The following is a 12,427-nucleotide window of genomic DNA, read 5'->3' on the forward strand; positions in this document are numbered from 1 at the left end:
CTCAGTGTGTGTGTGTCAGGGCACACGTGTGACGGCAGTGCGTGTGCGTGTGTGTGCACGTGTGTGTGCGTGCACAGATTGGGATCCCTCGGTGTGTGTGTCAGGGCACACAAGTTGGGGGATGCTGCTCTGAGGTCCTTTCTGGCTCGAAACCTTCTAAGAGGACGGGTCATGCGTTTCCACGTCACCTGATGACCTTGTGGCCACGGCGTGCTGGCTGTTACCTGTGAAAGAGCTAGAAACAACCCCCCGCTGGGCGGTGTTTTCCCGCTGACCTGCTGGATGCGGGTCCGGCCACAGGTCCGGGCAGGTGCTTCTGCTGTCAGTCCCAGTTCAGCACGGCCGTCCTTACAGACGACCCTGCGGGCAGCGCCCGGTCACGCGGCACTGGGAAGACTGTGTGTGTGAGCGTGTGTGCATACAGGATTACGGACGCGTGTGCACAGTGAGTGTGTGCAGGTGGAAGTGTGCACGCATGGGAGTGTGTGTGGATGTGTGTGCGTACGTGCACAGCTTTGTTTCAGTGTATGGTCTGCCGGCTACTTGGTGTCCTGGGCCCTGAGCAGGCTCTGTGCTGGAGTCTGGCCTCAGTGTCTCGTCCGGGTGCCCTCTTGGTGTGACTGGGGTGGTGAGCCCTGGGGGGCAGGGCTCCCGGCGGCACCACGAGTGGTGGGCTTCCGTCCAGCAGGGGCTGCCTGCACCATGAGAGCTCTAGAAAGAGGCACTGCTGGTGGGGGGCTCAGGACAGCAGGGCGTCCTCCCGGGGACCAGAGCAAAGACATCGGGTTGTCCTGGCAGGGCCTGAGGACCAAAACGGAATGTCCTGCCTCCCTTGGGAGGGACTGGCCCATGGTGGCGGCTGGTCCTTGTGTCTGCCATGATGCCAGAGGATGGGGATGGTCAGCCCACCTCAGGGACAGTGACCTGCCCCGGGCTGCTCAGAGCGGCCTCTGGATGGACTTCCAACACTCAGAGGGGACAAGTTCTAGCCCCGGCCCCTCCCCAGAACTGCCTGGTGACCTGGGGCCAGTGGCCACCTTCGCGGGGCAGCCGGAGCCTGTCGTTAGGCGCGCCCAGAGCCCCGGCCGCTTCCACGTCTTCTCTGCTCATCTTCTGAACCTCTCAATTACTGCAGGGCCGTGTCTGTCTGCTGCCGTGACCTCACATGGCCATTCCCACCTGGCCCTGTCCCCTGCAGGCCCTGTGCCCCTCCTGGGAGACAGACCCACCTGTGGGGGTGTGCCCAGCCCTGGGCCGTCCGGCGCACTCTGAGCTGCCCCTCTTCCCTGTCCCCGGGTCCCCACCACCCTCGGCTTCCAGGCTGAGAAAGCAGAGGCGCCTGGGAGCCACACCCGGGGCCGCCTGAGTCAGGGGTGCAGGGAAATTCCAGGCATTGCTTCCTGACACTTACCTTAAAAGGGAAGCCCAGCAGCTCCAGGTGACAAGGTCCAGGCTCTCACCGGGGAACAAACCGGTGAGACCAGGCTGGGGGCTAAGGCGGGGAGTGGCTATGACAGGCTGCGGGTGTGGCTGGCTGCCTTCCAAGCCCCCTCCGTGGACAGAATGTGGGACCAATGGTAGATAAGGAAATGAAGCCACCAACAGTAGCTCAAACCCGGAATTGGGAGGGGCCAAGGATCACTGAACTTTCTTCCTTTAACTGATGGGGAAACTGAAGCTTTCTTCCTTTAACTGATGGGAAAACTGAAGCTCATGGGGGAGGTTGGAGTGGCCCGGGTGGCAGGACCTAGCTCTGGGCTAGGTCCCAAGAAGTGGCCCAAGAACTACCCTATAAGAGATTGGGGGGAGGGGTCTGCATAAAGGGGGGCCAGGCTCCTTCCTACAGGACCCCCAGTGCTGCGGATGGGCCAGGGTGGGACAGTGGGGGAATACAGATCCCAAGCTTAGTCCCTGTGGAGACCTTTCCCCATGGCATATATTGGGGACTCCCTTTGGGACATGTCTCCCCGATGGTTGGTCCCTGACCTCTGGCCAGCACCCTCACTGGGCAGTGCTGAGGGAGGGGAGGGACTGCTCTGAATCCAGGGTTGGCTGGCGCTGGTCAGGGCCAGTGATATGAGTGTTCCCCACACTGTTGAGCTTCCCTTCCTTTCTCTGTGGTATTCATGTGTTTTGGGGGAAGGGACAACTGAAGCAGAAGGCCAGAGGGCCCCGGGTCATACCAGAGTACCCCTACCACCCCAGCCCCCAGCCCCATCACCCTTGGAAGGTCCCCTCCTGGGTGGTGTGGGGGCTTTGGGTTAGGGGAGCGGCACGGGGCTGCATCTGAGTGGTGAGGGGGCAGGAAGCATCTTTACTCCGATGTGCCATCTGGGATGTGGTTCTGGGGACCCAGGCTGTGGAGTGGAACCAGGGAGGGCAGACTCACTCACTGTCAGCCCTCGGATCCAGGCCCTCTGGGTGCTGGACACCAAGCACACTCGTCCGACACCAGGCCTTCAGGGACACGTGTGTCACTCCTGGGCCATCCTGGGCCTGTCCTTCACCTCCCCAGCCCCTTCCGAGAGGTGTGAGGGGTAGCCTGAGGTGGGGACTCCAGGGCACGGTCATTGCAGGATCTCTGAACGTGGACAGCCTGAGGGAGGAGGAGCTCCATCTGTCCCTGCTGGTGTCCAGTGGCTGGAGAACCATCCGCTTCAACGTCGTGCCCGTGGTACGGAGAAAGCACAGGGTGCCCGCCCTGGAAGCGGCCCAGCTGATGCATGGGTTCCCTGAAGGCAGCTTGAAAAGGATCATCAGCCAAGAGGTGGCCCTGGTACCAGCCAGTGCCCAGCACTGGAGGTAGGACACAGCTCCTGGGGCCTGTGGGGTCCTGGGGAGCCGGCAGGAAGGGGGCTGCCACCCCACCGTTCCCCTCACTCTGAGCAGGAAGGCCTGCGGGGATGCCCCCTCCCCCCGCAGGGATCGGATGTCACTGGGATCTCTCTCGGGGGATGTGGGATCCGGCCAGAATGCTCACTCCCCACTGCCGGCTTCACCCCCCTTGGAGCTGCGGGAGGGTGGAGCTGTGCCCCCGACCCACGTGAGGAGTGGGCCGGGGCAGGCTGTGAGGCTCACGAGCTCCTGCTCTCAGGAGGCCACAGAAGCTGGAGGCTTTCCTTTCTGGGCATAAGCTGTGGGTGCAGGCTGCCCCTGGACACCTGGCTGAGGCTGCCATGCTGACCAACTGTGCTGTGCCTGTCCTGGCTCCAGGGTCTCCACTGACTACCTGCTCACCAGGTTGCTCGCTGCACTGGGCTCCTTCCCGGGCCACCGCCTGGACGGCCTCTCCATCCTGGACCGGGTCAACCACGAGAGCTGGCGCGATGGCGGCCAGAGCCCGGGCCTGACCTTCCGCCACCTGAAGGTGCGCATGGGGGGCTCTCGGGCGCACTGGGCCCTGGCGGCTGTGCAGGTTACCGGCTGGGGATTCCCCCTCTGAGAGGAAGCAGCCCCGTCCCGCAGCTCTTGGTTGCTCACCAGGCTGCTGGGACATGGCTGGAGCCGTGTCCTTCTCGGTCTGTGTGACCATCAGGTGCTGAGAAGAGCAGGGGAGGGCAGGGCCAGGGGCACAAGGTGGTGAAGGGGGGGCAGATGGGGTCTCTGCCCCGAGTGAGCTGTGTTGGGGGGGATCGGTGGAGCGCTGCTCCATGACGGGAGCTGGGGGCTGGGGGGAGGTTGAGCCCACTTGGCATGGGAGCTCCCTCTGACCCACTCCCCACCCCTTGCAGGCCTCCACCCACCTCTGAGGGGTTGCCACCTACCGGGGCGGGCCCTTGGGGTCTGGCGTACAGTGGTTCCTGAGCCCCACAGGAGCTAGGGATGACGGGGGCTGGTGGGGGGAGGGGTCGTGAGGGCACAGCAAGGCAGCTGTGTGGCAGGGGAGGGGCCCCTGGCTGGGGGGCTCAGGGACAGGAGGAGGAGAGGGTGCCTGGTGCAGCCAGGAAGCTCCATTCTTACGGCTTTGCCGCACACCAGGGCCAGGACAATGCCCTGGGGTAGGGTTCTTTGGGTCAGGCCGCAGTGCACAGTCGGAGCTCATCGGAGGGGAGTGGGGGCATGAGGCAAGGGACCAGAGGAGGCGAAGAAGCCTGAGACTCTCCTGAGAGGGGTCGTGGGGTGGGAGGCTGGGTGGGGGCAGCGTCCCTCTGAGCCCGGACTCAGTGGCAGTGCCTCGGGAGTCGGGGAGGTGCCAGGATGGAGGCAGCGGGTGGGGAGGGGCTGAGACACACACTGGGACATCCAGGGGAGGCATGAAGTGTGGGGGAGGGGTGCTGGCGGGACAGGGGCTTCCAAGGGGATGGCTTTGACGAGGGGCCAGGTGTGAGGGTGGCGGGAAGCCAGGTGGGGCGGGCGGACGGCAGCAGACCACACGCCGCCGGGGGCCTGACCGCGCCGTCCTGCCGCAGACCGTGTTGCTGTGGGCCTCGGTGCTCTTCCCGGAGCCGGAGGACTGGGCGGAGCTGCAGGGCGCCGTGTACCGGCTGCTGGTGGTCCTGCTCTGCTGTCTGGCCACCAGGAACCTGCCGCACTTCCTCTACCCCGAGTGGAACCTGCTTAAGGACGCCGGCCTGGACCTCAACACCCTGTACCAGCATGTGGAGCACTTTGCCAGCCAGCCGGAGGCCTCCCTGCGCATCCACGTCACCCACCTGGGCCGCAGCCCCCCGCCGCGCATCGGCCACGGGGTCAAGGCGCTCTTGCAGCTGCCCGCCAGCAACCCGGCCTACTGGGCCACCGCCTACTTTGACGTCCTGCTGGACAAGGTGGGCATGGCAGGCTGAGGGGCGTCTCCGTCGGGCCCAGGGGGCATGCAGGTGGGGACAGAGCCCTGACCTACTCCCCCAGGGTCAGGAGCTGAAGGAAGGCTGGGCAGGTCAGTCGGGGGAAGGTGGGACATCTGGAGGTCAGATAGGCCACGAGTGCCCCCTGCCCGCTAGTGACCCAGGAAGCCAGGGTAGCAGGTCTGAGCCAGCCTCCGTTACCCACCAGAACCGCCCCCAAAGCCACACACGACAAGGGCTCAAACCCCACCTGCCTACCCTGGGACTCCGTTCCTCATGAAGGGGTGTGGCTGTCCCTGGGCCTCACAGGGACAGTTTCCTGCTGCATCCCTGGACTGCTCTGCCAACTGGCCCTCCTTGAGCCACCAAGGTTCTGCCAGCTCTGTTAAGCCCTCCCTTCCCCCGCTCCCACCGAGCCCACTCCTGCTCCTTTCCCCCAGGGCCGGCCCCCACCCTCACCTGAAGAGCCAACACAGTCTCCTTCCGGGGCACATGGGGGCTGGAAGGATGAACGCAAGAGGGGTGATGCATGCTCAGCCCTCCCCAAGCACCTGGTGGGCCTCCTCTGTGTCAGGCCCATCTGGGGAGGACACCTGCGTGTGAAGAAGGGCCCCTGGCGGAGAGGGCTCTGGCTGAGTCCACACTTGGGGAGGATTGTGCAGGCAGAGACCCAGAGGCAGGAAGTGCTGGCGGTCAAGGGGCATGTGTTGTCCCACACTGTGTCCAGGGCCCTGTGATGGCCCCCAGACAGCTCCGTGACCCCTCTGCGCCCCACCCCATCTGCAGTTCCAGGTCTTCAACATCCAGGATAAGAACCGGATCTCGGCCATGCAGAGCATCTTCTGGAAGACCAAGACTCTGGACAGTGAGGAATGCTGAGCTGCCTTCCCCTGACTCTCAGTCTTGACTGCCTGAGGCCTGGCTACAAGGCCCCACGGAGGCCATTTGGAGAAGAGAATGGGCTTCACCTTGAGGCAGGTGGTGGGTGGTAGACATGTCCACAGGGACCACCTCAGACTGTCCAGGGATGGCCTCATGAGAGTCTGAGCGTGCTGGGCAGCAGGCCTCCAGGAGTAGCTGCCTGATCCCCCGAGGGCCTGGGATGAAGGTGCCTGTGTTTCACCAGATGTGCGTTGATCCATTCTGTGTGATGTCATCAGACTCTCAAAACCAGGCGTCTGCATGAGACCTGGAGCTCAACGGCTTGTCCCGACCTGTGTCACATGCTACTCTGTGGCAGTGAAATACTATATATCAGACCTTGAATAAATTAACACACTGGATATACACAGTGGGGATGGCACCTACCACTTTCTGTGTATCTGCGCGGAGAATATTTCCCCAGGAGACGAGGAAGTAAAAGGAGCTGGTGTGCAGACCATTTCCAACTTTCTCCATTCCTGGCAAATGACCACCCTCTTCCCCAAGTGTCCCCACCTTCCAGTTCATAGAGGAAACTGAAGCTGACAGAGGGGACACCTGCAGCTCCCTCTGCCAACCCATTTCGGGTCCCGTCACCGCGGTGGTACCCCCTCTCCTGTGTAGGGTGGCGTCTCCCGGCATCTGACACCACCCTCCATCTGTCCTCACTGCTCCATTTCCCCGTTCCACATTCTCTCATCCGTCCATGACAGCCAGCCTGCAGCCCCTTCCCCACTGAGCTCTCACGTGAGAAGCCCAGTGACCTTCATGTGGCCCAGCCTGGGAGACATTTTCTTCTTTCCACCCTCTTTGCCTCTCAGTGACGTTCATTCCTCAGCTTCTGAGCTGCAGCCCACACCCTGGCTCCTGGAAAGGGGCCTGAAATCCCATGGCAAGTGCACATAGCAGCATCTTCCCCAACCTCCTCAAAGTTTCCTATGGCCATAGGCCAGAATAGCCACACACGGAGGAGTGGAAATGCAAGATCCTTGGAAGGCTATGGGATTCAGGGCCTGAGCTGACCCTAACACAGGGGGACACAAAATGCCATTAGGGTGGAGGCTTGCAGAACACAGAACCTTGGTCCAATCTGATTCACAGTGGGTACAAAGTGTCCAGGCCTACCCTGTGATCATTTCCTCAGTATCTGAGTATGTATCAGGACATCTGTTCTTAGCAGGAGTAAGAGCCTTAATGGTAAGAAAGGCCATGGGGAAGACTTCAAAAGCACTTCTTTTCTCATGGCCAAAATAGTCTAGCAAAACATATTGTATCCCAGGGGCAATAACAGTACTTAGCATCACCCCTCAAGACCCTAATTCACCAGTATGACCTTAGCAAAAATCAGATGAATCAAAAATGAGATACTTAAGTATAATCGAACAAAATATGTAAAATATCTATCTGAGGAAAACTACAAAACTCTGGTGAACAAAATCAAAGAAGAGGTAAATAAGTGGATATTCCACGTTCATGGATATGTCAAGATGTCAGTTCTTCCCAATTTGCCCTATACGTTCAATGCAATCCCAATTCCAGCAAGCTATTTTGTGGATATTGACAAACTGATTCTAAAGTTATAGAGAGAGACAAAAGACTCTCTCAGAATAGCCAACATGATACTGAAGGAGGAGAACAAAGTTGGAGGACTGACAGTACCCGACTTCAAGACTTCCTATAAAGCTACAGTCATCGTGACAGTGTCATATTAGTAAAACAACAGACAAATAGATCAGTGGAATAGACCCATACAAATATAACCAATTGATCTTTGACAAAGGAGCAATGGCAATACAATGGGGCAAAAATAGTCTTTGCAACAAATAGCACTGGAAGAACCAGACATGCACACGCAAAACGATGAATCTAGACACAGACCGTACACCCTTCTCAAAGATTAACTGAAAATGGATCATAGACATAAATGTAAAGCAAAAAACTATAAAACTCCTGGAAGATAACATAGGAGAACACTTAGATGACCTTGGGTGTGGTGATGACGTTTTAGCTACAACACCAGAGGCACGGTCCATGAGAGAAAGAATCAGTCAGCTGAACTTCACTGAAATTAAAGTCTCCTGCTCTCCGAAAGATGGTGTCAAGAGAGTAAGACAAGCCGCAGACTGGGAGAAAATATTTGCAAGAGACACATCTGACAAATGATTGCTATCCAGAATATATATTTAAAGAAAATTTTTAAACACAACAAGAAAGCAAACAACCTGATTTAAAAATGGGCCAAAGATCTTATCACACACCTCGCCAAAGAATATATACAGATGGCAAAGAAGCACATGAAAAGATGCTCCACATCATATGTCATCGGGGACATGCAAACGAAAACGACAACGAGATGACGGTGGTCACAGTCTGGAGCACTGACGACATCCAACGCTGACAAGGGACTCTCGCTCACTGCCGGTGGGAATGCAAAATGGCAGCCACTGGAAGGCAGTCTGATGGTTTCTCACAAAACTAAACTCACTTTTACCATGTGATCCAGCAGTCGCATTCCTTGGTATTTACCCAAAGGAGCTGAAAACTCATGTTTGCACAAAACCTGCAATGAATATTTATAGCCACTATATTAATAAATAATCACGCAAGCTTGGAAGCAGCTAAGATGTCCCTCAGTAGGTGAATGGATTAAATGAGCTGGTCCATCCAGACACTGGGATATTATTCAGCGCTAAAAAGAAATGTGCTGTCGACCCAGGAAAAGACGTGGAGGTGCTCGAATGCTTATTACTAAGTGAAAGAAGCCAATTTGAGAAGGCGACATTCTGTAGAATTCCAACTCTGACATTCTGGAAAAGACAAAATTACAGAGACAGTAGAAAGATCAGTGGTTGCCGGGGATGAGGAGGGAGGGGTGAACAGGTGAAGCACGGAGGAATTTTGGAAATACGGATGGATACATGTCATTACACATTTGTCCAAACCCGTAGAGTGCATGACACCAAGAGTGAGCCCTAATGTGAACGATGGATCTGGGGTGATGATGATGTGTCGATGTGGGTTCATCAGTTCTAACACATGTCCCGTCTGCTGAGGGATGTTGGTCACGGGGGGCTGTGCATGTGTGGGGGCAGGGGGGTCTATGGGAGATCTCTATACCTTCCTCTCAATTTTGCTAGGTATCTAAAACTGCCTCCAAAAATAAAGTCTTCAAAAATAAAATACATTTAAAATGTTTTGAATCAACGGGGTCGTGGTGAATGACAGCAGATCCCAGAAACTGAACCAGGTTGCAGCCTGTCACCAAGGTGCTCTGCTGGGTGTTACAGACAGTGGAAGAGGATGGCACAGGCTGTGGACGGCGCGACATGGCAGCCGATCTGTGGAATGCATGCCTTCCAAGCCCCATGGGAGAGGGAGTTAGAAACAATTTGTGTTCACTTGGAAGAGGCAATGACGTGAGGTCACGGTCTTGCCCCAGGCTGAGGTTGACCCGCTGGCTCTGGTCATGATATAGGCCTCATGGGCCGTCATCACCTGGATGGGTCCTGCCGAGTACCTTGCTGGCTCACGATATTGATGACATCATGCTGATAAGACCTGAGGAGCATTGACTGGCAAGTGCTTTGGATGCCTCGTAAGACACTTTTATTCCAAAGGGTGGGAGACAAATGTCACCGTCTCAGGGTCTGTGCTGTAGCTGAAGGTTTGAGAGGCTCAGTGGTCTGGGCATGCCAAGACATTGCTTCTAAGGAATAGCAGGAATTTTTATACCGTGCCCCACCTACCGTGATGAATAAGGGCCCCGCTGGCTTTGGCAGATGGCACCCACCTCACTTGGAATGTCCGTGCGTCAGGTGGCTCAGAGCCTGTTAGCTCTGAGTGGGGCCAGAGTGCAGGCGGGGTTTTGGCAGGTTCGTGCTACCGTACAAGCATGGCTCATGACGGTAGCCCTGGGAGAGGGGGACACCACATAAACCCCGTGTCCGAAAACCCCGACATGCAAGCCTGCCCCCTCTGCAGCAGAGAACCACTCACCTTTCCGAACATCTGTCATGAAACTGGGCCGCAGTGGGGAAGGAGCCCCTGACCACGGGACCCTCGGTGGCAACAGCACCTGAGCTGCCCATCACCAGCCAAGTATCACAGAGGGACCTCACCTGTGCAGCAAGGCAGGAAAAATAAGTAGAAGGCACGAAGACTGGAGAAGAAGTGAGACTGTCATATTCACAGACAAATTACATATCTACATAGAAAACCCCAAGGAATCCACAAAGAAACTGCTGGACTTTGTGAATTTGGCAAGGTTAGAAGACAGGTGAACAGAGAAAAGTTAACTGTACTTGTATACATTAAGAATAAACAATTGGAAATGAAATTTTTAAAATACCATTTACAACAGGGTCAAAACTGTCAAAGACCCAGGAATATATGTAACGAAAGGTATGTAAGTCCTCTGCACTAAAACATTGCTGAATATGATTTAAAAGACCCAAATTAACATTCACGAATAGGAATTTATATTTTGGTGATTTCCAGTGTCCTTAACTTGATGCATAGATTTATTGCAATTCCTATCAAAATTCTGATGAGCTGTTCTGAAGAGATAGACAAGATGATTCTAAATTTCCATGGAAATTCAAGGGATCTAGGATAAGAAAAACAATCTTTAAAAGGGAGAGCAGAATCGGAAGACTGGCATGACTTGCTTACAAGACTCACCATGAAGCGGTGGTGTGGGTGGCAATCTGGGGCTGGGCGGAGGCGGTGCCCCAGGAGGGAGAGGCCTGAGCGGGCCTGCAAGGACGATCAAGGGCAAGGGGCCACGTCCGTCAGGTGGGCTCAGGAAAGTCTGTTTAACAATCGTTGCTAGAACACGGGCTGTCAGTGTGGATAAAAGTGAACCCTGTCCCTTTCCCACCCCATGCACAAAATTAATATAAAGTGCGTTCTGAACCTCAATACAAAAGCTGACACCATAAAGTTTCCAGAAGAAAACACAGGAAGAGATCTTTGGAACCTCCACATCATCAAAGATGTCCCGAGAGGTTACCGACGGCACAGACCACAAGAGAAGACACATAAATTGGAACTCACAAAGGGAAAAGACCTGCTCTTTGGAAGACATGATTAAAAAAATGAATAGGTAAGCCAGGGAGTAGGGGATAATACTCATCACACACCCAGCAGGACCTGGAACCTATAAAATAACGGCCATAAATTAACAATAAAAAGATGAAAATCAAATAATATGAGCAAAATACTTAAGCTGACAAGTCAGAAAAGAAGATCTATGGATGGCCCGTCCACACCCGAAAAGATGGTCCATATCATGAGTCATCGGAGAAATGCAAGTTAAAACCGGATGCGATAGGATTTCGCCCCCACTAGAAAAGCAGACACGGCCAGATACCGGTGGAGCTTGCGGGTGCATCCGGTGAGGATCTCAAGTGCTCCAGACCGCGCGGAGCTCTGTGGCATCTTCCAGAGCTAGAGCTGGACCTACCGTACGACCCCAGGACGCCCCGGCGCCATGCACACCTGTGAGAGCGGTCATCACAACCTTCTTCATCATAGCCCCAGAGGTCCGTTAAAGCAGGTGATAAACAGACGCCAGACCATGGAACCGCACCAGCAAGGGAGACAAAGCGTGTCCCCGTGTCCCGTGCAACACGCGTGACTGTCAGAGTGCCAAGCGAAAGCAGCAGATACACGAGAGCATGTGCCGTGTGATTCCATCGATACGACACGCAAACACCTGCAGGGCTGGTCCGCGGGGATCGAACTGGACGGGGGGCGTTGCCTGGCTGGGGGCACGGGGGACCTGCCGCTGGGTTCTCATCCCCGTGTCTGCTCAGGGAAGAGCCAACCAGGACAGGGCTGCTGTCAGGACGAAGGCGGCCCATGGGGTCCTGTCTGGCCTTCTCTGGGAGCGACTCCTTCCGCCCACCTTCGACTTGTGGATTTCCGACCCTCGGGCCCTCTCCGCTCCTGCGCGCGTCCCTCCTGGTGGCCGTGAGCACATGCCGGACCGTGTTCCGTCGGCTCAGGGCCCTCCCCCATCGCACACAACTGTGCCTGGCCAGCACCTGCCTGAGTGACGGGGGCCGAGCCAGGCCAGCCCGGGCCCTGCACAAAGACAGGGGGCCCGCTGGGCTGCAGGTGCCCACCTCAACCTGGGGGAGGCCCTGCCTGGCCCCCTCCTGGGGCTCTTAGGACGGGTGAGGACCTGGACTGTGGCTGTGCCTGTGATTCCCAGGCTGGCCTGTTCTGAAGCTCCTAGGAAGGAGGAGGGGGGGAGCCTGGCACAGGCAGAAACCCAAGTGAGGGGCAGTTAAGGGACAGAGGGTCAGAGGGCGCCAAGTGGAGAAGGGCAGGGGCTGGGGCCTGGGGCCACCCTCGGATGTCCATCTGAGGCCCCTGCGCTGGCCTGCACACCTGTGTTGTGACCTTCAGCCATCCCGGCTCCAATCCTGGCTGTGTGCCTGGGGCATGTTGGGGACTTCACATCGGTGACTCGAGTCACGAGTCAGCCCGGGAGGCTGTGGGGGTTGCCCTGGAGGCATGTGTGCGGGTGTTCTTTGCAGGTGTGAGATCTGGGGCCAAGGTGTACGGTGACAAGGCCCCCACACACCTGTGTAACAGTCCCGGGGGGTGCCCCAGGCAAGGATCTGCCCCCAAGCAATCCCCCAACCAAGGAGCCATCAGGGACAGTGGTCCCTCCCTGCCGGACGATTCTGCAGCCCACCCTACACACAATGAAG

The 12,427-nt window shown here is 56.8% G+C and overlaps 1 protein-coding gene across 1 annotated transcript in view; it reads left to right on the forward strand.

Annotated features, from left to right (window-relative positions):
* The window catches only part of MAB21L4 (mab-21 like 4), a 6,826-nt gene extending 743 nt beyond the window's left edge, over positions 1-6,083 (forward strand). Inside the window, exons 2-5 of the mRNA XM_032406512.1 lie at positions 2,577-2,802; positions 3,214-3,367; positions 4,410-4,766; positions 5,571-6,083. Of these exons, the coding sequence (XP_032262403.1) occupies positions 2,577-2,802; positions 3,214-3,367; positions 4,410-4,766; positions 5,571-5,663 (830 nt within the window). The 3' untranslated portion in view covers positions 5,664-6,083. The remainder of the gene's footprint in view (positions 1-2,576; positions 2,803-3,213; positions 3,368-4,409; positions 4,767-5,570) is intronic.
* Positions 6,084-12,427: the final 6,344 nt, after the last annotated feature.

The sequence above is a fragment of the Phoca vitulina genome, unplaced genomic scaffold (genome assembly GCF_004348235.1).
Source record: "Phoca vitulina isolate PV1807 unplaced genomic scaffold, GSC_HSeal_1.0 scaffold1, whole genome shotgun sequence".
Classification (NCBI taxonomy): domain Eukaryota; kingdom Metazoa; phylum Chordata; class Mammalia; order Carnivora; family Phocidae; genus Phoca; species Phoca vitulina.